Here is an 18,514-nt window from a genome sequence, read left to right on the forward strand (position 1 = left end):
CATTCTACGTTTAGCTTTAGGGTCAGGGAAGTGATTTAAAGCATTTTTTTTTTTTTTTAAAGACTGTTAAAATGAATGTGGAGTAGAGAAGAAAATCCACCGTATTTTTAAAAAGATAAAACGAAGCGATTTCACCTTTGTAGTCGGCAATGCGGACAGGCCCCTTGGTGTCCACTTAACCATTGGGGTGTCTTGGGGGAAAACTTTGAGAAGCCTAGGGCACAAAAGAAGAGAACAGGGGTGGAAGAGAAGGAAAAAGGGAGGAAGAGAGGTCAGGAGGGGAGAGGAATAAAAGAAAAACAGAAAGGGAACACAGTATTTACTGACAATTTCCCCAAAGGTATCTGTTCTCTCCCTGTTCTCTAACCCCACTGGGCGCAACCAGGTCTGAACGACCCAAGGAAACAGGCCATTGTCCTCCCAGTACGCACACTGGCTGGCTTTGCTGGCAAGCACCTTCCCCTCTTCAGAGCCCCATGGAAGGCATTTTCTCTCTTTTTCATCGGTTTTCTTTAATTGCACATGATCCACACTAAACACAGACATGTTCCTGCTGTCATTTGTTTTTTTTTTCCCTCCCGGCAGACCCATAAAGCAAGTCTTTGCTGGGCATGTTATTTACATGGTGGAAAGAACAAAGCCATCTCCTTACTGGGGGAAACAGACATGGGGGCGGGGAGGGGGCTGTTGTGTGCTGGGTTCTTGACCAGCTTCTGCTTCTCTCGTGGAGGCGGAGGGGTAGGGACCCCTCTGTGGATGTTGCAGACGTCCTTCTCGGGGTGTGGTTCCAGTGGGTCCTGTGCCAGGACCGCACTCAGAGCAGCAGGCGCCTTTGAGGGCATCTTGTAGTGACGGCGATAGCTTCAAGCCGCAGAGGGCAGGCAGAGCTGGGGGTGTCCTGGCGGTGGCGACGGGGTATGTCCTCTGGGCTCAGTTGTTGTCTCTGGTGTCCGAGGACGCACTTCCAAACAAGAGGTCGCTATCGTGGGACATGGTGCTCAGCTGCGACTTGGTCTTGATGAGGAACTGGGCCCTCCGGAACATCACCCTCTCCTGCTCCTGCTTGAGCTCCAGGTAGGAGCGGGAGAAGGTGTGGAAGATGGAGGTCACCGGGAAGGCCATGAGGAGGATGCCGCTGAGGATGCTGCTGAGCGCCACCACCTGGCCCGGCGTGCTCCTGGGTACCATGTCGCCATAGCCCACAGTTGTCATGGTGATGACAGCCCACCAGTAGCAGGCGGGGATGCTGGTGAACTCGGGGCTGTCGGCCATCTCGTTCTCGATGACGTAGAGGAGGGGGGCAAACAGGGCGATGGCGACGCAGAGGAAGAGCAGTAAGAGCCCGAACTCGCGGGTGCAGCGGCGGGCCGTGAGCCCCAGCGTCTGCAGCCCCAGGGAGTGGCGGGCCAGCCGCATGACGTACAGGATGCGCAGCGCCCGCAGGACCCGCAGCACCAGCCCCACCTTGTCCAGGTAGCTGTTGCCCGCGCCCGACTTGCGGCGGCCCGCGGCGGCGCCGTCCACCAGCAGGGTGATGTAGTAAGGCAGGATGGCCACCAAGTCGATGAGCGTCAGCGGGCTCCGCAGGAAGGCGAACTTGCTGGGCGCCTGGATCAGCCGCAGGAGGAACTCGAGGGAGAACCAGCCCACGCACACCGACTCCACGATGAAGACGTTGTGGCACATCTGCGAGCACTGGCCCTGGGAGAGAGGGGGGAGGTCGGGGTTGGGGGGAGGTCAGCCGCGCCACTGGCCAGGCCGTGTGTTTGCCCGGGGCCCCGCCCTAGTGAGGCTCACGTCCCCGGGGGTGGGGGGCTGGCCACGCCCAGGGCTTGAGGCACCCGCAACCACCACTCTTCTCTCTCCCCAGCCGAGGCCTGCTGCCCCTGGATTCCAGACCCCAGAAGGCCTACCTCCTTGATGTCACTCCTAGGGTGTCCGATGGATGTTTCAAATTTATCATGTCCCAAACCGGGCTGCTGTTTTTTTTTTTTTTTAAATTCTTTTTATTGAGATATAACTGACATAAAATACTGTGTCAGTTTCAGGTGTACATGTTGATTTGATACATCTATATATTGCAATAAGATTACCACCGTAGCCTTAAGCTAACACCTTTATCATGTCACGTAATTATAATTTCTTTTTTGGGGTGGAAACAATTAAGATTTAGCCTCTTCAGTCTCTTGGTTTCTCCTGCACACCCGCCCACCAGTGCTTTCCCTTCTTAGCAACCCCACCTTTCCAGTTGCTCGGGATGGGAGACTCAGCCTCATTCTGACACCTCTCATAGTCCTCAGGAAATCCCATTGGTTCTTCCTTTAAAATGATTCCAGAATCAAACCACTTCTCCTATGTCTGCTGCCCTCACCTTGGTCCAGCCACCATCCTCTCTTGCCTGGACAGTTGCAGGCACCTCCTTCCTGGACTCCCTGGTCCCTACAGTTTATTCTGCGCACATAGCCAGAGGGATGCTGAGAACGTGGATCGGACCCTGTGCGTTCTCTGCTCAGCACCCTCCATGGCTCAGAGAGATAGCTCAAGTCCTCCGGGGGCACACATGGCCTGGCTACCACCTCTCCCACTTCCTAGCCCCCTGTCTGCCTTGTTCGTGTGCTCCAGCCTACCCCCCCCCCAGCGTCCCCCCACCCCCCAAGCCAGACCTTGACTTTCTGCTCTTCCCCTGGATACCCACATGGCTCTACCCTCCCTTCCTCCAGTTCTTTGCTTCAATATCACTTTCCCAGGGAGGCCATTCATGACCCCCTCGATTAAAAGTCCCCCCCTTTGTCTTCCATCCGGATTCTCCTTTTCCTGCTCTATTTATTCAGAGGGCTCATCATCTCTTAAAATGCTTTATAAGTTACTTATGTATCATGTTCAGTATCTGTTTCCACCCTCCACCTCCCCTGCCCCTTTGCCCCAGCAGATTATAGCCGCCCCCCCCCCCCCCCCCCCCGGCAACCATACCAGCTCGTGTGTTGTTCACTCTTAGGACCCCAGTGCCTGGAACAGCCTAGCACGCGACAAGTGACCAATTCACGTTTGTCACCAGGGTGGATGGAAGCGCATGGGACTGGCATTTAGATGGGGGTGCCAACTCAAGGCCAGGTGGGCAAAGGGAGCCCGAGGAAGCTGGGCCAGGTGGGGTGGAGGTCAGCCAGAAAGCACGGCTCTCCTGCTAAGTACCTCCCGATCGCTGCGCCAAGGGAATTCAGGCTGGAGTTTCGCGTGAAACCTCCTGGGTTTTAAATGTTGTGATAATTCAATACCAATAAACACTCTGTGGGCCACTCAAACTTATCTGTGTGCTGCATTTGGCATGCGGGCTGCCAGCTTGTCTCTCTGGTCTGCCATGGAACTGGACAGGAGACTGTCCCCAGTGGCTTTTGGACCTCAGTCTCAAAGGGGCCTGTGACAGAGTGGGAAGGCACACATATATTTAGCCTGGGGCATCTGTCATTCCTAGGCACAGCTGGATTCTGTGAGTCCTGCCCTAGCAGCTCTCTCTCTAGGAATAAGTTAGAGGCTGCAGAAATGAACTAGTACTCAGTGGGCCACGAGGTCTCAGCCCTCTGGTATGGGAAGCCTCCTTCTCCAGGAAGCCTTCCTGGAGTGGGCCCCCTCCAAGTATACCCAGCATAGTTGATGGGCCTCTCATAAGAGCCCCCTTGGGCTTATGGTCACAGAGTATCACTGTCCCTTCTCCACAGGACCTGAAGTCCTTGTAGCTGGAAAACTTGTTCTGGTCACCCTGCATGCCAGGTGATGCCTGAACATAGTAGGCACTCAAATATGTGCTCAAGCAGCAAGTGAAACAGTGAACCTCACTGGTCTCCAAAATGAAGTCAAAGAACAGCATTATCACTGAATCAAGAAAAAGTCCAAGTATTATTAAAAAAAATAAAAAAGCAAGTGTCAGAAGGTGAATAAAACTGTAGCTTTATTAGCATTTTCCTGATAAAGTCAAGACTGCATATGTTGGAGCCAAGAAAAAATTTCTACCACGTACAGGTACTTCCAGACAGGTCTCAAATGATAAGCATTTGCTCGCTCGCTCTTTGGCAGGTGCATGTAATCCTTATAGTTAGTACTGCCTGCACGCTCCAGCGCCAGGCATTATTCCAAACACTTCCTGTGGACTCACTCACAGAATCCTCACAACACTGTGAGCTGAGCCTCTGCACAGCAACCCTACTGAGGCACAGGGAGGGTAAGTAACTTGCCCACAGGTGCGCAGCCAGGGTGGACGTAATGGGATTCAAATTCAGGCCATTGGGTTCTAGCCCCACCCTCTTCATCACTCCCGCTTCTGCTTATCAAAAATTAATTTTACTGGTTGAGTGTTAGATTTTTAAAACTCACTTTAAAAATTAAATGTATAAAAAAGTGCCAGAAACCTGCCCCCCCAACCCCGTGTTATAAATGCAATAGCCATTGTTGCCTCCTCCATTATATATGCGGAAAAACCCTCCCCTGGTGAGTAGTTCCAATGTTCCATCAGAGAGTTCATGTGAAGCGCTCAGCACATGCCGGGTACATGGCCAGTGCTCATTAAATGCTGGCCAGCATGATATTTATGTTGAGTTCATACAGCCATACCTATTTCTCCATCGCCTATACAATTTGTACTTGTTGGAATGTTTTGGTCTGTCTTAAACTTGCTTCTAGAACAACCCCCCCACCCCCCGCCGTGCCCTGCCTCCCCACCCCCATGTGGGGAAAGGGTCCCAACTTAAAAGGCCCAAAGGTCTCATATATTAGGAAACTGAACTGGGGAGCACACACTTTCCATAGACTCAGCTCCCACCCAGAGCTGCTGTGTGGACTGCAGGCCAGGGGGCCAGACCCTATACATTTTGAGAAGCTGAGAGTTTGAATTTTTAAATACAAGACACTTTACTTTTAAATGTTGGCAAGCAAGTACAATTTTTAGGGAGCACAGTGTGGGTCAATCACACACTTCCGAGGAGGTATATGAAGTCCCAGGTTGCCATGTGGGACTCGTACTTCTTTGTTCAAGAGCACAGAACTGCGACTCAGTCAGACCTGGGTCTGGGCAAGCTGCTCTGCCTCACTGTTCTCATCTGTCAGCTGGTAAGAGAATGCCTCCCGTACAGGGTTGCTGGAAGTTTCGCTGAGAACATGAGGTGTAGGCAGAACTACGGCCCAGCCCCTGGCTGCTAGTAACTGCCAGCCGAGAATCCAGGTCACACCTTGGTCAGGCCACGGAGTAAACACTTGACACACACTTCTCTTGCTTAACACAGAGACCCTCACTGTTTGAGCCCACGCATGAACACACACAGCTATCAATAAAAATTATATGCTGGACCCAGAAAATGGTTCTGGGATATCTTTAAACAAGGGAATTAGGAAGCTTGAGATAGGGCTCATGTGAAGTAAATGTTGATGATATATTATTATGTGTTTAGCCCAGGGGCAGGCTCATCATAAATCACATCATTCACGGACCCGCTCATCTGTTCCTTCCACGGAGTGGCGGAGTGGACCGGAGTTGTCCATGCTCCACACTGTTCTAGACCCTGGGGGCACCGCACAGAGCAGGCCAGGCACGGAGCTGGTGGTGGAACATGGAGGTGGACAACACACATGTTAAGCAGGATGTCAGAAGGGACTGGAGATGCTGCTCAGCCAGCGCAGTCAGGGAAGGCCTCCTGGTGGAGGTGACCGCGCCGGCGTGAAGGAGGTGGACTTCTGGAGAGAGGGGTCCTGTAGACTGCTTTGTCCCCTGAACTCAGAGGACCCTCCCCATCCCCGCATCGAGCCTCCCCTGCACACAGCTGTGGCTCTTACCTGCTCCTCCTCCTCCCGCAGGCTGGGCAGGGTGCTGATGGACAGGTTGATGGCCGTGACGGTGACGAAGAGCACTGAGAGGCAGGCGAACACCTTGCCCGGCAGCCCCGAGTGCGGCCTCTCCACCATGTCGCGCAGTCTCCGCATGCAGCGGCCCAGGCGGCCCTCGCCCTCGGCCGGGCCCTCGCTGCCGGGGTCCTCGCTGGACGGCGGCTCATCGTCGTCCCGCTCCACCACGTCGGCGAACTCCTCGATCTTCTGCAGGTAGCGGCGCTTGCAGCAGCCGTCCAGGCGGTCCTCGGCGATGCCCCAGTAGAGCAGCTCCTCCTGGAAGGACAGGGCGCACATCTCGCGCAACAGGCGCAGCTTGCCCGCCCGCAGGAAGGTCAGGATGGTGCCGAAGGCCCCCGGGTGGCGGTCGAAGAAGAACTCGTTGCAGGTCACGTCGTAGTCGTCACACACGTTGAGGATGTCGTCGAAGTTGGTGCAGGCCTTGAGCTGGCCCAGGCGCGTCAGCGGGAACTCCTCGAGCGTGGTCCAGGGCAGCGAGTACTTGATGCCGCCCACGTTGATGATGATCTGCCGCCGCCGGTCCTCGGGCTGGCCGGCCTGGCGGGGCGCGTCCTGGGGCCGGGGCCGGGGCCGCAGCCGCTGCGCCCGGCGGTAGAACACGCCCTTGAGGGACTGGCCCTGCGGGAAGAAGGCCGGGTGGAAGGAGGCGTCCGAAGCGCAGCTCAAGGCGCTGTAGTCGTAATCGGAGTTGTCTCCCGGTAGGAGGGTCATTTTGGGCTTTCACATCCCCCTCGCGCCTGGGTTGGAGAAGGGAGGAAAGACCCTCAGCGAGGCCCGAGTCTGGGCTGCCCGTGCCGCTTCTGCAGGTATTCGCTGTTGGGGACTGAACCGTGTGCCCCCTCCTCCACCCCTTCCCGGATTCACAGGGGGAAAGCCTGACCACTGTGGGCCAGTATTAGGAGGCAGGGCCTTGGTGGCGGGGGTGGGGGGGTGATTAGGTTTAGCTGAGGTCGTGAGGGGCGGGATCAGTGCCCTTATGGGAAGAGAAAGAGCCACCAGAGCTCCCTCTCTCTCCACCACGTGGGGACACAGTCAGAAGACAGCCACCTACAAGCCAGGAAGAGTCCTCCCCAGAAGCCAGCCACCTCGGCACCCTGAACTTGGACTTCCAAGCACTTGTGGATACAAGCACAGACTCTGGAGCCTCATGGCCCAGGGAAGGTTACTTAACCTTGATCTGCTTCAATTTCCTCATCTGTAGAATGGGTACAACCATTTCCCCTACGAGAAGAATCCATGAATTATGTGCGTAAGAGCATTTAATAACACAGTGCCTGGCACATAGCAGGTACTCAATCATTGTTGTCTATTATTACTATTTGTGTTTACCTTAAAGGGACAACTTGTATTGCTTCCGTAAGTGGAAAACCTAGATCACTGGCCATAAATAAGAGGCAATGTCCAAAGAAATGCATAATTATCACAACAGTGCCAGAGTTGCTCATATATCATCAAACATTTTGAGGGTATAGGGGTGGACTGCACAGGCATGACCACTCCTCTAGGAAGCCTTCCTTGGCTCTTCCAGCTAAATCGAGTCCTCCCACCCCTGTACCTGCATCACCATCCTTACTATAACTGTGTGCAAGCCTGGTTCCTTTATGAGACTGCTTGCTCTGTAGGACAAGAACTGGGCTCTACTCAGCTCTGAATCTCTGTGCCCAGCAGTGTAAGAGCTCAAAGAAGTAGCTGCTGAATGAGGCCAACATGAGGAAGACACTTCTGAAAACCTGAGGTCAAAATATCCGCTTATACAGGCTCCTTCCTTCCCAACTCTCAAAGCTAAGGGTGTGTGCTACTAGAATGACATTGCTTATTCATTCATAGCTCACGGGCTGAATTTGGTTCACAAATGTTCTCCTGGCTTGGAGAAGATTTTGAAAATTGAGGAAGTTTCTGTAGAAATTCATATTCTTGGTTTCTCTTGAAAAATCAGACTATTTGGCAACATTTGGCTTAAATTCCAGCTGAGAAATGACTGCCCCCCGTTGGCAGGGCATGCATGTGGCAATCTACCACAGTCCCCACCCTTCCCTGTTGTCTTCCTAATACCCACTTTCCTTCACTCATAGATGTTTCCTTCCTGGCCCCTGTAGGCATTTGAGTTTGAGACCCTCCCCCCCCCCCCGATTATAGCAACTGAGCTCTCCAGAATGAAGCTGATCCATAGAAAAAGTAAGACTAATACTCGGCTTTTTTAAAATCACCATCCTTCCCTCCAGCCTAGTCCCCCATGGAAGCAAGTAGTACCAGCAAAGTCTACCAATTCCATTTCCAATACCTGAGTGTCGATCTGTGCCGTGGACATGTGCTGGGAAAATGCACGTGCCCACACACGTGCACACACACCTGTAGGGACGAGAAAGTGTTCGACAGGAGCCAGGGGGGGTTCCACCTGAAAGAGGATCCTTCCTAACAGAAATTCTTGTACATAAAGCAAATCATCACTCCACTCATTTATCTTTGGGGAAAGATACAGTTTCACAGATTGGGTTCTGGAAAACTAGGTATACCTGCACTTGAAATGAAAATGATCTGATTTTAGAGTGTTGAGAATGTTTCTTAACTTCACCTAAAATTGGAACCCATCTCCTCGGGCGCAGCCTGCTAGAATCCCTTCGAGGAGCGAGAATAATCCCTTTCAGGCACTTCACATGAGTGGTACCGCTTTTCAGCTCTGCTGCTTTATCTTTGCCACCAAAGACAAGAGGAAAAGTGACATTCTGTTTGGCAAGAATGGTGACAGAAGAAAAGGAACCTTCCTCTGGTCCTGCAAGCCCCAAAGAGCCCTTGTGAAACCCCCTTGGCTGTAATCACCTCTTACAGACAGAATGTCTTCTTTCAAGCTCTCAGCTCTCCCTCTGGCATAAAGCTCCCCCAATTAGTGATCCCTCATTTCTTTCTCTCATGACCCCTGTCAGCTGTGAGTTAAAGCCTCAGCATCTCCTATGTGGAAAGTTACCCTGTCCCAGCATACTGTTTAGCATGGAGAAGGAAAAAACCCGCGTCAGGCAGCCTGCTTGCACACAGAAGGCCAGATGCTGGGATTTGCCAAATGAGGAATGGGCACACTTCTCCTTGGCCTTGGGTCTTGGGGGGATACCCAGTCTGATGGGTGGAGGGGGGATGGCTCTGCATGTTAGACTCTAGAGTCTTGAGCAAAGTTTATAAATCAAACAGGCCCCAAAGTCCTGCTTCCGGAAAACAATGCCACTTTTTACTCAGCCCGATACCCTCATGAGAAGTTTGGTCTTTTAACATTTCTCTGTAGTGTTAGGTCTGTCAGTCCTACAGCATGATTGATTTTAGTGATTTTTGTCTCTGAGGGTCTGTGGGTGCTTGGGAAGAGAAAGCCGTTTGAGAAAGGGGCTGTGATAGTGAGGATGACAAGGAGTCCTGAGATGTCATTCCACACTTACCACGTGTTGGGCCTGGGCCAGATCTACAGGCACAGCAGAGACCAAGGCAGACCCAGCCCTTGTCCTCAGGGAGCGGACATCCGAGTGGTGGAGGTGGTCTCTAAACAGATCATTTCAGGAAACAGCAAGAACATGATGGCAACAGGAGATGGAGGGGTCTGGGAGGGCTTCTCGGAGGAAACAGCCTCGGGGCTGAGGTTGGATGGGAAGGAGCCAGCCCTGTGAGGACCTGGAGGAGGGTGTCTAAGGCTGAGGGAATGGGAAGAGCTTGCTCCTTGACCTGGGGGTGGGCTTGCTGGTCAAGCCAGAGAAGGCCAAGGGGCGGGGTGCAGTGAGTGACGGGAAGGTGGGAGAAGTTGAGCGTGGGGAAGTCAGCAGACACCAGATGGAACCGAGCCTAGTGGGCCATGACAAGGGGCTGGGGTTTACTCTCCATGGTGGGGGGGTCCTCAGGAGTAGACTATGGGTGGGCTGGGGAAACCAGGCAGGAATTCTCTGTAGTCATTCTTGAAAGAGTCAACTAAGACTTGGGTCAGTGGAAGGGACTGGAGAATTGGCTGCATTCCGGATGGACTTTGGAGGAATTGGGGCTAAGACTTGTTGTGGTGAGGCGGGGGGGGGGGGGGGGGGGGGGGGCGGGGGGGGGGAGAGCATGGATTCCAGTGGTGCCATTCACTGAGGAGACACTAGGTGGAGTTTTGATGAGACTGGTGTAAGAGGCAGCACTTGCTGGTTGTGAGATGATGGACAGGAGGGCAGATGGGCAAATCAGGGAGAGAAAGCAGGCATGAGGGTGGTTCGCATGGATGGATGGATGGATGGATGGATGGAAAGACGGAGTTGGACCATATCAAAGCTGTCCTGATGACTGTGTGTGTGTGTGTGTGTGTGTGTGTGTGTGTGTGTGTGTGGGTGTGTGGTGGGAGTTTCAGCTGGTAGTTTTGACCTGGGTGAGCTACAGAGGGCAGGAGGGCCAGGCTAGCAGAGAAATGGCAGAGCCCGGAGGCCGAGGCGCTCCCTGTGCCCAGCACTCAGCACCCACTTCCCTGTTGAAGCTGCACTCCACACCAGGCCTGGTTAGTGCAGGTAGACACCACTGGGGGGGACATGTAGGCGGAGTGCCGCGCCTCCACCGAGGTGCCCTAATCCTAATCCCTGGAACCTGTGAATGGGTTCGATTACAGGTGAGGAGGAATTAAGGTTGCCAATCAGCTGCGTTTGAGACGGGAAGATGATCCTGGATTCTCTGGGACCCAAGCCATCACGAGGGTCCTTAAAAGATGGGAGAGAGACAGGAAAGTGTGTTGGATGCCATGCAGTGTGAGGAGGGTTTGGCCAGCTGCCGCAGGCTTTGAAGATGGAAGGGGCCCCAGGCTGACGACAGCTGGCAGCCTCTAGAAGCTGGAAAAAGCAAGACCGGACTCTCTCCTGGGCTCTCCAGAGAGAAATGCAGCTTGCTGACTCCTTTATCTTAGCCCTATAAGGCCCATTTGAGACTTCTGTCTCTCAAAATGTGAGGTAATGAGTTTGTGCTGTTTTCAGCCACTCAGAAGAGTAATACAGGGGATGTTGAGAAAAAGCAGGTCTTACTCCAGCTTGGGGGACAGCTTGCTGACTACTCCAAGCTGGGGAAGCAGAAGAGCCCATGCGCTCTGAAATCAGGAACACCTGGGTTCAAGGCCGCTCACTCTGACTTTGGGCAAGTCATGTCTTACTTCGGAGACTCACTACCCTCATCTGTAAAATGGAGATATGAATAGCTTCTACCTCCCTGTGTTACGGTGAAGACCAAGGCAGATGACCTGGGTGATGTGCTTGGCGTAATGCCTGACACACAGGGACCCTCAACAAATACCTGCTGCATCATTAGCTATGAGGGAGGTCTGGACTCTTTCTCTCAACCTGCCAAGGGTGACTCCTTTCCTGACCTGATCCAGTGGGATTTGAACGCAGCATTTGTCTGACCCCCAGAGCTCCCTGCTGGAGGAAGTACTGCCCGGTACAGCCTCAGGGACAGCCATCAGGGGTGCTGAGGGAAGTGAAGGATGTTGCTGTTGTATGAGCCAGGAATCCCAGTCCTGGGTGTGAGAACAGACCTGGGTTCGCAGGGGTTGTGGCACACAATAATATAGTATTTGTGCTCAGATCCTTGACTCAGGGTCTGCTTCTGGGGACTGAGATCCAAGAGAGGACCAAAGTACAAGAATGCCTGTCCCATGTTCCCCGTGGCCCCTGGCGTCCATCCTGGGTCCAGGGGGTGGGGGAGTGGGGTGAGATGGGCAAGTGAGTCGTGGTAGACACAGATGGTGGACTCCTATACATTGCACAGGAATTAGAAGCATTGAACTAGATGTAGGTTTAGCAACACATTTAGATCTTAAAAGCATGATGCCGAGTGGAAAAGAAACAGAAGTTTATAGCACTATGCTATTTATATAAATGAACACACACACACACATTACAAATTTGACAAAGACTCAAGCACTTGGAAGGATCTATATCAACCACGGGGAGGGTGCCTGGCAGGACAGGGGCAGGGGATAAGCAAGGGAGGGTGGCGTGTGGAACGAGGGAACAATGAATAAGACAGCCTGGCACAGGCCAGTGATGAATGGTGGCATGAAGTGAAGAGGGTGGTTAATACAACTCTGGGATTTAATCCAGGTAAAGAGAAATGAAGAGCACGAAACCAACCAAGCCACCAGGCTCTGAATTGCCCCGAGTGCTGAGTGGAGATACAGATTCGTAGGACCATCCCTAGACCTTTGCAGTCTGAATCCCTGAGGGGGGCCCAGGAATTGGCATTTTTGACAGGCTCCCTTATGGATGGATGCTCATGTATGCTCAAGTTCAAGAGAGACAGAGAGGGTGCCTTGAATACCTGGAGCCCACACCCCCTCAGGGGCTGGGGGCTGCAAGAGCTGCTCTGGATTTTGGTGGGGAGCCCTCTGACCAACTTCTCCACCTCTTTGGGGGTTCTGGAAAGCTCTGTGGGTCCCAGTCTTGGGAAACTTCACTGGAGAAGGAGAAACCCTTCTGTTCTGAGAGAAAAATCTTCTGTACTGGGGTCGCCTTGATCCAATTCCCGTTTGGGAGCCCAGAGATCTGCTGAAACTCCCCATGCAACTTCTTTTCCTTCCCCTTGGGAGAAAGATGATGTGCACAAGCTATGACGGAGGGTTGGGTATCATTTCCAAAGATAAACGGTCATCAAACCATAAGGAGTTCTGGGTGGCAGAGGCCGCTGTGTGGTCAGTATCTGCTCCGAATGGAGGTGCTAGGCCTGGGAGTGGAGGTAGGAAGGGAGGGCAGGATGGGGTAAAGGTCTGGATCGGGCTGGCCTGGCCACCACAGCTGCTCCTGCCAACGACCCTTTGGCCTGAGACAGCCATCGGCACCTGCCGACTCGCCGGGCCCTCTCTGAGCCTCTTTCTTCCCTGTAAAGTGGGAGAAGCGTGCCCATCTCACAGAGCTGTTGGGAGGACCCAGTGAATGGAGGGTTGCTGCAGGGATTAGCAGTGTCGCCCGATCGCTCACCGCCGTGGCCACATCCCGTCAAGGTCATGAACGGGTTCCATAAACTGGTGTGCACTCATCCTAACTGCACTGATCCTTAACATACCACGGGTCTCTCTTGACTCTGTTCTTCCAGTCCTGTGCCCCTCCCTTGGGACGGAGCTCTCTGTCCCTCTTCTGAGAGGGGGAGGGGGATGCAGAGACAGTGCTGAACACTCACGGTGCTATAGTGACAACCATCACAGCCACCTTTAACTGCGTACTGAGTGCTGCGGTGCTGTGCTAAAAGCCTTAATCGACAGAGCCATGTCAGGCATCACCACTAACACCCCCATTTTATAGATGAAGAAATCGAGGCTTTGGTAAATAAAAACTCAGGACTCTGGTGATATAAGTGATAAAGCCAGAATCAATCTACACCTGTAGGACTCTTTGACCTCTGCATTTTACTGTCTCCCTGGATTACTGGTTCCCAGAGGAGGGGGGAGGTCTCCACCACCTGCAGCAAGCTAGGGACTGGATCTCTCCTCTCTATGTCTACGGACAAGCTTTTGGAAAGTCGTGTTGGGGAGAAGCAGACAGCTGCCCATGGCTGGGGGAAACACGTTTATTCCTAGTGTATATTTGCACACAAGCAGAGTTAGAAATCAACAAAAGCCGTGGTGTTGTTAAATTCTGAGTTGCCATTTTGGCCTCCGGGGAGAAGAGCCCTCCTGTGCTGTAAACACAGGTCAGATGTGAGGGGGTGGCCTCTGGGCCTAGCTGCCTGCCTGCTCCCCCACCTCCTGGCTGTGCACCCTTACAAAAATGACTTCACCTCTCTGGGCCTGAGTGTTCTCAGCCATGAGCTGGGGTCATCATCACACTTGCTTGTAAGCGCTTGGAGCTGTGAGTTCACGTTAGGGCCCTGTGTTTGCTAGAATGACTTTTGTGTAGTGAGCTTGGCACCTCCCCTCGCGCTTCCTTTCTCAGAGGAGGACTGTGAGGCGGAAAACACTTTCCAGAAGGGGGGCTTCTGTGCTGGCTCTCCTCTCACCCCGCACTGACGTCAAGTCACTCACTTGGCTGGGCCTCAATTTCCCCATCTGTAACATAAACTGATGATGCACGCCCCTGTGGTAGGCAGAATAATGGGTCCCCAAAGAGGTCAATGTCCTGATCCTCAGGCCCTGAGAATGTGTGACCTTACGTGGCAGAAGAGATTTTGCTGGTGTGATTAATGAAATCAATGATCTTGAGGTGGGGAGATGATCCGGGGGGGCCCCGCATATAATCACAAGCATCCTTAAAGAGGGAGGCAGGAGGGTCAGGGTCGGAGAAGCAGATGCGATGGCGGAAGCAGAGGTCGGAGTGATGTGGGGCCAGGAGCCAAGGGTGCGGGCAGGATCTAGAAGCTGGAAAGGGCATGGAAATGGGTTCTCCCCCAGGAGGAACACAACCCCACCGACCCCTTGATTTTAGGCCAGGGAGACCCATTTTTGACTTCTGATCCCCCATTCTGTAAGATGCTAAATTTGTGTTGCTTTAAGCCACTACATTGGAGCTAATATTGTGGCAGGAGGGAACGAACACAAGCTCAAAGGCAACTTTCTAAAAGAAAAGCATTTCTCTCCTGAGCAACTCAGGCTTTGGTTTCTTCCTCTCCCACCACGATTCTCAGCCTGTGCCGTTCCCTCACTCTGAGATCTCCCCACGCTGCCCTTCCCCTGCCAGTGTGGCTTCATCTGTCAGGGGTAGGGCTCCTGGCTGGGCTGACTCAGAGGCGGGTCATGCTGCATTAATTCCCAATTAAAACATTAATCAAAATGGATCCAGCCAGTAGGCTGGCCCAGGTCCCAGTGTGCTGGACCGCCTCGAGATGCAGCACCCGCATGGAGAATCTGTCTTTCCCAGCTACCTGCTGTCCATCCTCATCACCATGCAACCATGCCGGATGGATCTCAGCCCTGCTTCTTGAGAGCTGGGGCCCAAGACACTGGTGATAGTGACGTATTTGCTGGGAGCCGGGCTTTTCCCTCCATTGCCACCTGCCCCCCAAAAGAAAATGTGCCAGGGTCTCCCCCCTCCCCCCATAAAAAAGACCAAGTGGCCTCTGGAGCCTCCTTATTTTGCTTCTGGCAAAATAACAGCAAATGCACATTTGCCTTCTACCAAGAGGTGTTTTGGTGTGGGAGCCGAGGGTCCTTTTCTATTTGCCTCCTTGCAGCGGGAAACCTGGGACCGCAGGCATTAGCGGAGGAACTGGCTGGGGGAGCAGCGGGGACCTTGGCAGCTGGAAGGGGACACCTGTGTACGCAGTCCCTCCGATCTTTTTCCTTAGTAAGTGTTAAGGCTGCAGTGTCTGCGGGAAGCCCTGGCAGCCCAGTGGGGAACGAGGGGGAGCCTGGATGTACATGCCTGCCTGGGGAGGCGCAGGTGTGAGGCGAAGTCACCACAGAGCAGGGACAAATCCGAGGCAAAATGCAGATCCTGTCTGTGGCACGTTACTTTGTGTTCTGATTTTGTTAACCATGTACTGTCTGCTATATCATCAAAATGGCCCACAGTGATTGAGTGCTTACAGGCTAGCCTTCCCTGCCGCTCCCTTTTTATTCATCATATGTAGAGCGGCTTTTCCAGCCACCATTTTCCACCCAGGGACTCCATTTCTGGGTTTAATAAATCAACCAAGAGTGGATTCCCAGACCCCTCTGTCTTTGGCGACCGGAAATGCTGACGCTTCGTCATGTATTCAGAAAGGGGAAGTGGAGAAAGGACAGCCCAGTCAAGACACTTTTAGGGGTGCAGGGGATTATTCATTCCTTCGTTCTGGCTTGAGTGTCTTAGCCCTGCATCCAGGACACATTTCTCTGCTCTCACGTTCCCTGGGGGCATCAGTTGAGCCTCTTGCCGGGGGCCCAGCTGTGTGTCTGATGCAGAGGATTCAAAGTGGCAGCGGGACTGAAGCCTGGCTCCCACATCTGTCCTGACCAGGCTGCAGGGTGCCCCCAGCTTGCGTTCTCAAACTTTGGGACAGGGATCAAGGGATCAAGGCTGCCTTGTGTCCAGCCCACTCACAGCTCCCCACGGGTTTGGAGTGTGTCCCGCGACAGACATCTTTCCACTGGAATGGGCTGCGTTACGGAATGACCCATAAGGGCCATCCTAGCCTGTCTTTCAGACACACCTTCCCTCACTCCCCACTCAGCAGGGGCCTCTGCAGAGGTCTGAGACAGAGGACACCAGGACCAAGCTCAGGTCCGGAGAACCCAAGAAATCCACTCAAGAAAGAGAGCGGGGCCCTGGCCACATGACCCACAGTGTCCCCTGGCCCCAGCATAGGTGCTGCGTCTCCAGCAGGCCAAACTTCCCCTGGAGACTTGCTCCCCATAGTGACTCTGACTGTAGTCATGTGTGGGGGTATCAGACACACCCTAGTGAATAAATCTCTGCTCAGACTTATGGAGACAGGAGGCCCTCCACACCCCCCCCCCCAATGAATCAGAGCAGTTCCTGCTCCCTCATGGCACCTCCCCCTGCCCTTATTTCAAGGTATGAGCGAAGGAGGGGTCGCCGTGTCTGTCTCATCCTCTGGGTGACTTTGGTGCCTGGCACCCTTTAAGTGCTTCAGAAAATGCCTGCTGAACAACTTTAATAAACCATTATTGGTGGGAGCCTGCATTCATCAGTAAGTTTAGATAAGTATTTCTCAACACCCCCTCTCCATGGTCAGTCTCCCCTAAGGAGATTTTTGAAGACATTTTCTTCCTATCCAAGAACCTATTCCAGCTTTCCTGCTCTCTTTGAGAATGACTGCATTACATGAACCAAGGAAAGGCTATTCGGCTTCTGCCTCTAACGTGGGGGTTGCTGCAGTCAGCCACCCCCGGGCAGGCTGGGGCCTCCTCAAGGCAAGGGCTGGGGCTTAAACCCTACTTCTCTCTAAGCGGCAAGATGCTTCCACCCCATCCATCCCATCCCTCTCCTTCAGCTCAGAGCCTCAGTAACTGTTCGTTAAACGAATGAAATAATGCATGTTGGGCACTTGGCACGGTGAGCTGCGCACAGTAGGTGCTCAACCCATCTTTGTCCAATTCATGAATGAAAAGAACTTCTCTTTTCCTTCCTTACCCAAAGACTCCAGTCCATCCAGCCTGAGCCCCTCCCGGGTATGGAGCCCCTGAGGCTGAGGAGGCGACCACCCACTTTTCCTACGAGATGCTAGAACCTCCAGTGAACACAGCTGTCTTGGGATCCCCAGCGCCGAGCGCACAGTGGGCGCTCAATAAAAGCTAGTTGAGTAAATGAATGACTTAATAAAGCCCGCTGGTGGAGATGCTCCATTCTGTGCCCAAGGATGGAGTGAATAAGCCAGAGACGGGCGCCCCCTCTTCCACCTCCCCCTAACACTCCCTCCTCCCCCCGCTCCACCCCCACCCCCGGGATCCAGAAACCTCCGCCGCAGCCAGGCTGCGCCCCCCGCCCCGTCACCTCGGCGGAGCACGTCCAGCGCTTCGCACCCCGGGGACGGCTCGGGAAGAACTGAAGCCGGACCCGCACCGTGCCGGTGGCGAGCGCGCCCCACGCCGCCGCCCGCAGCCGCTCCCGGGTCCCCGGTCGCCCGCGCCTCCCCGCCCCGCGGCTTTCGGTGCCCCCTGCAGGGGAGCCCGCGGTCACGGCCACGTGCAGCCCCCAGATCCCGAGCCCGGAGCCCGAGCGTGTGAGCGCGGGGGGCCGCTCGGCGGCGCCCGGCGAGGCCGCCGCGCGCAAAGTTCCCACCTCAAGTTCCCGTCACGGCGTCCCCGCGGCGGAGTTGGCCCGGCCGCGGCTGCCGTCCCCCGGGGGCGGCCGGCGGGTCCCGGGCGAGGGCGCGAGCAGGGGTTGGGAGCCGCCCGGGCCGCCTCCCGGAGCCGCGGGCAAACTTCGGCCCCGGGGCCCGGCTCAGCTCCCGCACTCGGACCCAGGGCCGCCCCGCCTCCGCCTCCCGGTCCCCGCCGGGCTCCGAGTGCGCCGGGAGCGCCGCGCCGCAGCCGCCGAGGGAGGAGGGAGCGGGGCAGGAGGCGGGACGGAGGGAGGGGACTGCGCGCGGGGCGGGGAGAGTGGGCGCGCGGCGGAGAGCGCGGCGCCGGCCTCGCCCCGCCGCCCGGTTCCGGCCGGTCTCGCGCGCCTCGGGTGGGCAGCGCTCCGCTCGGCCCTGACCGAGCCCGGCCGGGACTGCACGCCCCTCGCCCGGGCCGCCCCTCCGCCCGCCCCGGCGCTCCCCCGCGCTCGCTGCCCCGAGGCCGTCCGCGCGCCCTCACCACCCCCCCCTCCCCGGGGTCGCGCGCCTCGTCACGTGCGTTCCCCCGCCGCTCCGGTGCCCCGCTGGCCCTCGACCCCTCGCGCCACGGGCCCACGGGTCTACACGTGCCACGTGAAGTCCCCACGCTCCGCGGCCCCGGGGGCGGCACGCCCTTCAACCTTCTGGGGGCCGCATGCCGCCTGTCGTGTGCTGTTCCCGCGAGGTCCGGGTGCACCGGGCCCTCGGGCCCCTCGGGCCACTGCCGGCCGGGGACTGCACGCGCCTGAGAACGCCAACTTCTTAGCGACGGCACCTGCCGCGCCAGGCGCCTTTCCCTCCGGGGGCCGCGTGGCCCGGCCGCCTGCACGCCCGGCCGACGCGGGGCACTCACACCGGGGCCTGGGGTCCGGGGTCCAGCACCTCGTGGTGC

The 18,514-nt window shown here is 55.2% G+C and overlaps 1 protein-coding gene across 2 annotated transcripts; it reads right to left on the reverse strand.

Moving 5' to 3' along the window:
• Nucleotides 1–493: 493 nt before the first annotated feature.
• Nucleotides 494–17,784, reverse strand: KCNG1 (potassium voltage-gated channel modifier subfamily G member 1). Of its 2 annotated transcripts, none has more exons than XM_027624157.2 (3): nucleotides 17,583–17,784; nucleotides 5,818–6,626; nucleotides 494–1,701 (listed from the first exon to the last, which is right to left on the reverse strand). In XM_027624157.2, the coding sequence occupies exons 2-3, from the start codon at nucleotides 6,598–6,600 to the stop codon at nucleotides 931–933; spliced, it is 1,554 nt and encodes a 517-aa protein (XP_027479958.1). In that variant the 5' UTR covers nucleotides 6,601–6,626; nucleotides 17,583–17,784; the 3' UTR covers nucleotides 494–930. The 2 variants fall into 2 exon arrangements, with proteins under 2 accessions (XP_027479958.1, XP_027479959.1); XM_027624158.2 differs by lacking the exon at nucleotides 17,583–17,784 and adding an exon at nucleotides 17,295–17,373.
• Between the last annotated feature and the right edge of the window lie 730 nt (nucleotides 17,785–18,514).

This window comes from Zalophus californianus, chromosome 8 (assembly GCF_009762305.2).
Source record: "Zalophus californianus isolate mZalCal1 chromosome 8, mZalCal1.pri.v2, whole genome shotgun sequence".
NCBI lineage: Eukaryota > Metazoa > Chordata > Mammalia > Carnivora > Otariidae > Zalophus > Zalophus californianus.

Coding starts and splice junctions, on each gene's coding strand:
- KCNG1 (XM_027624157.2), bottom strand. CDS start 6,600: ATGACCCTCCTACCGGGAGACAACTCCGATTACGACTACAGCGCCTTG. Junction 1,702..5,817: donor TGCGGGAGGAGGAGGAGCAG/GTAAGAGCCACA, acceptor CCTCTCTCCCAG/GGCCAGTGCTCGCAGATGTG.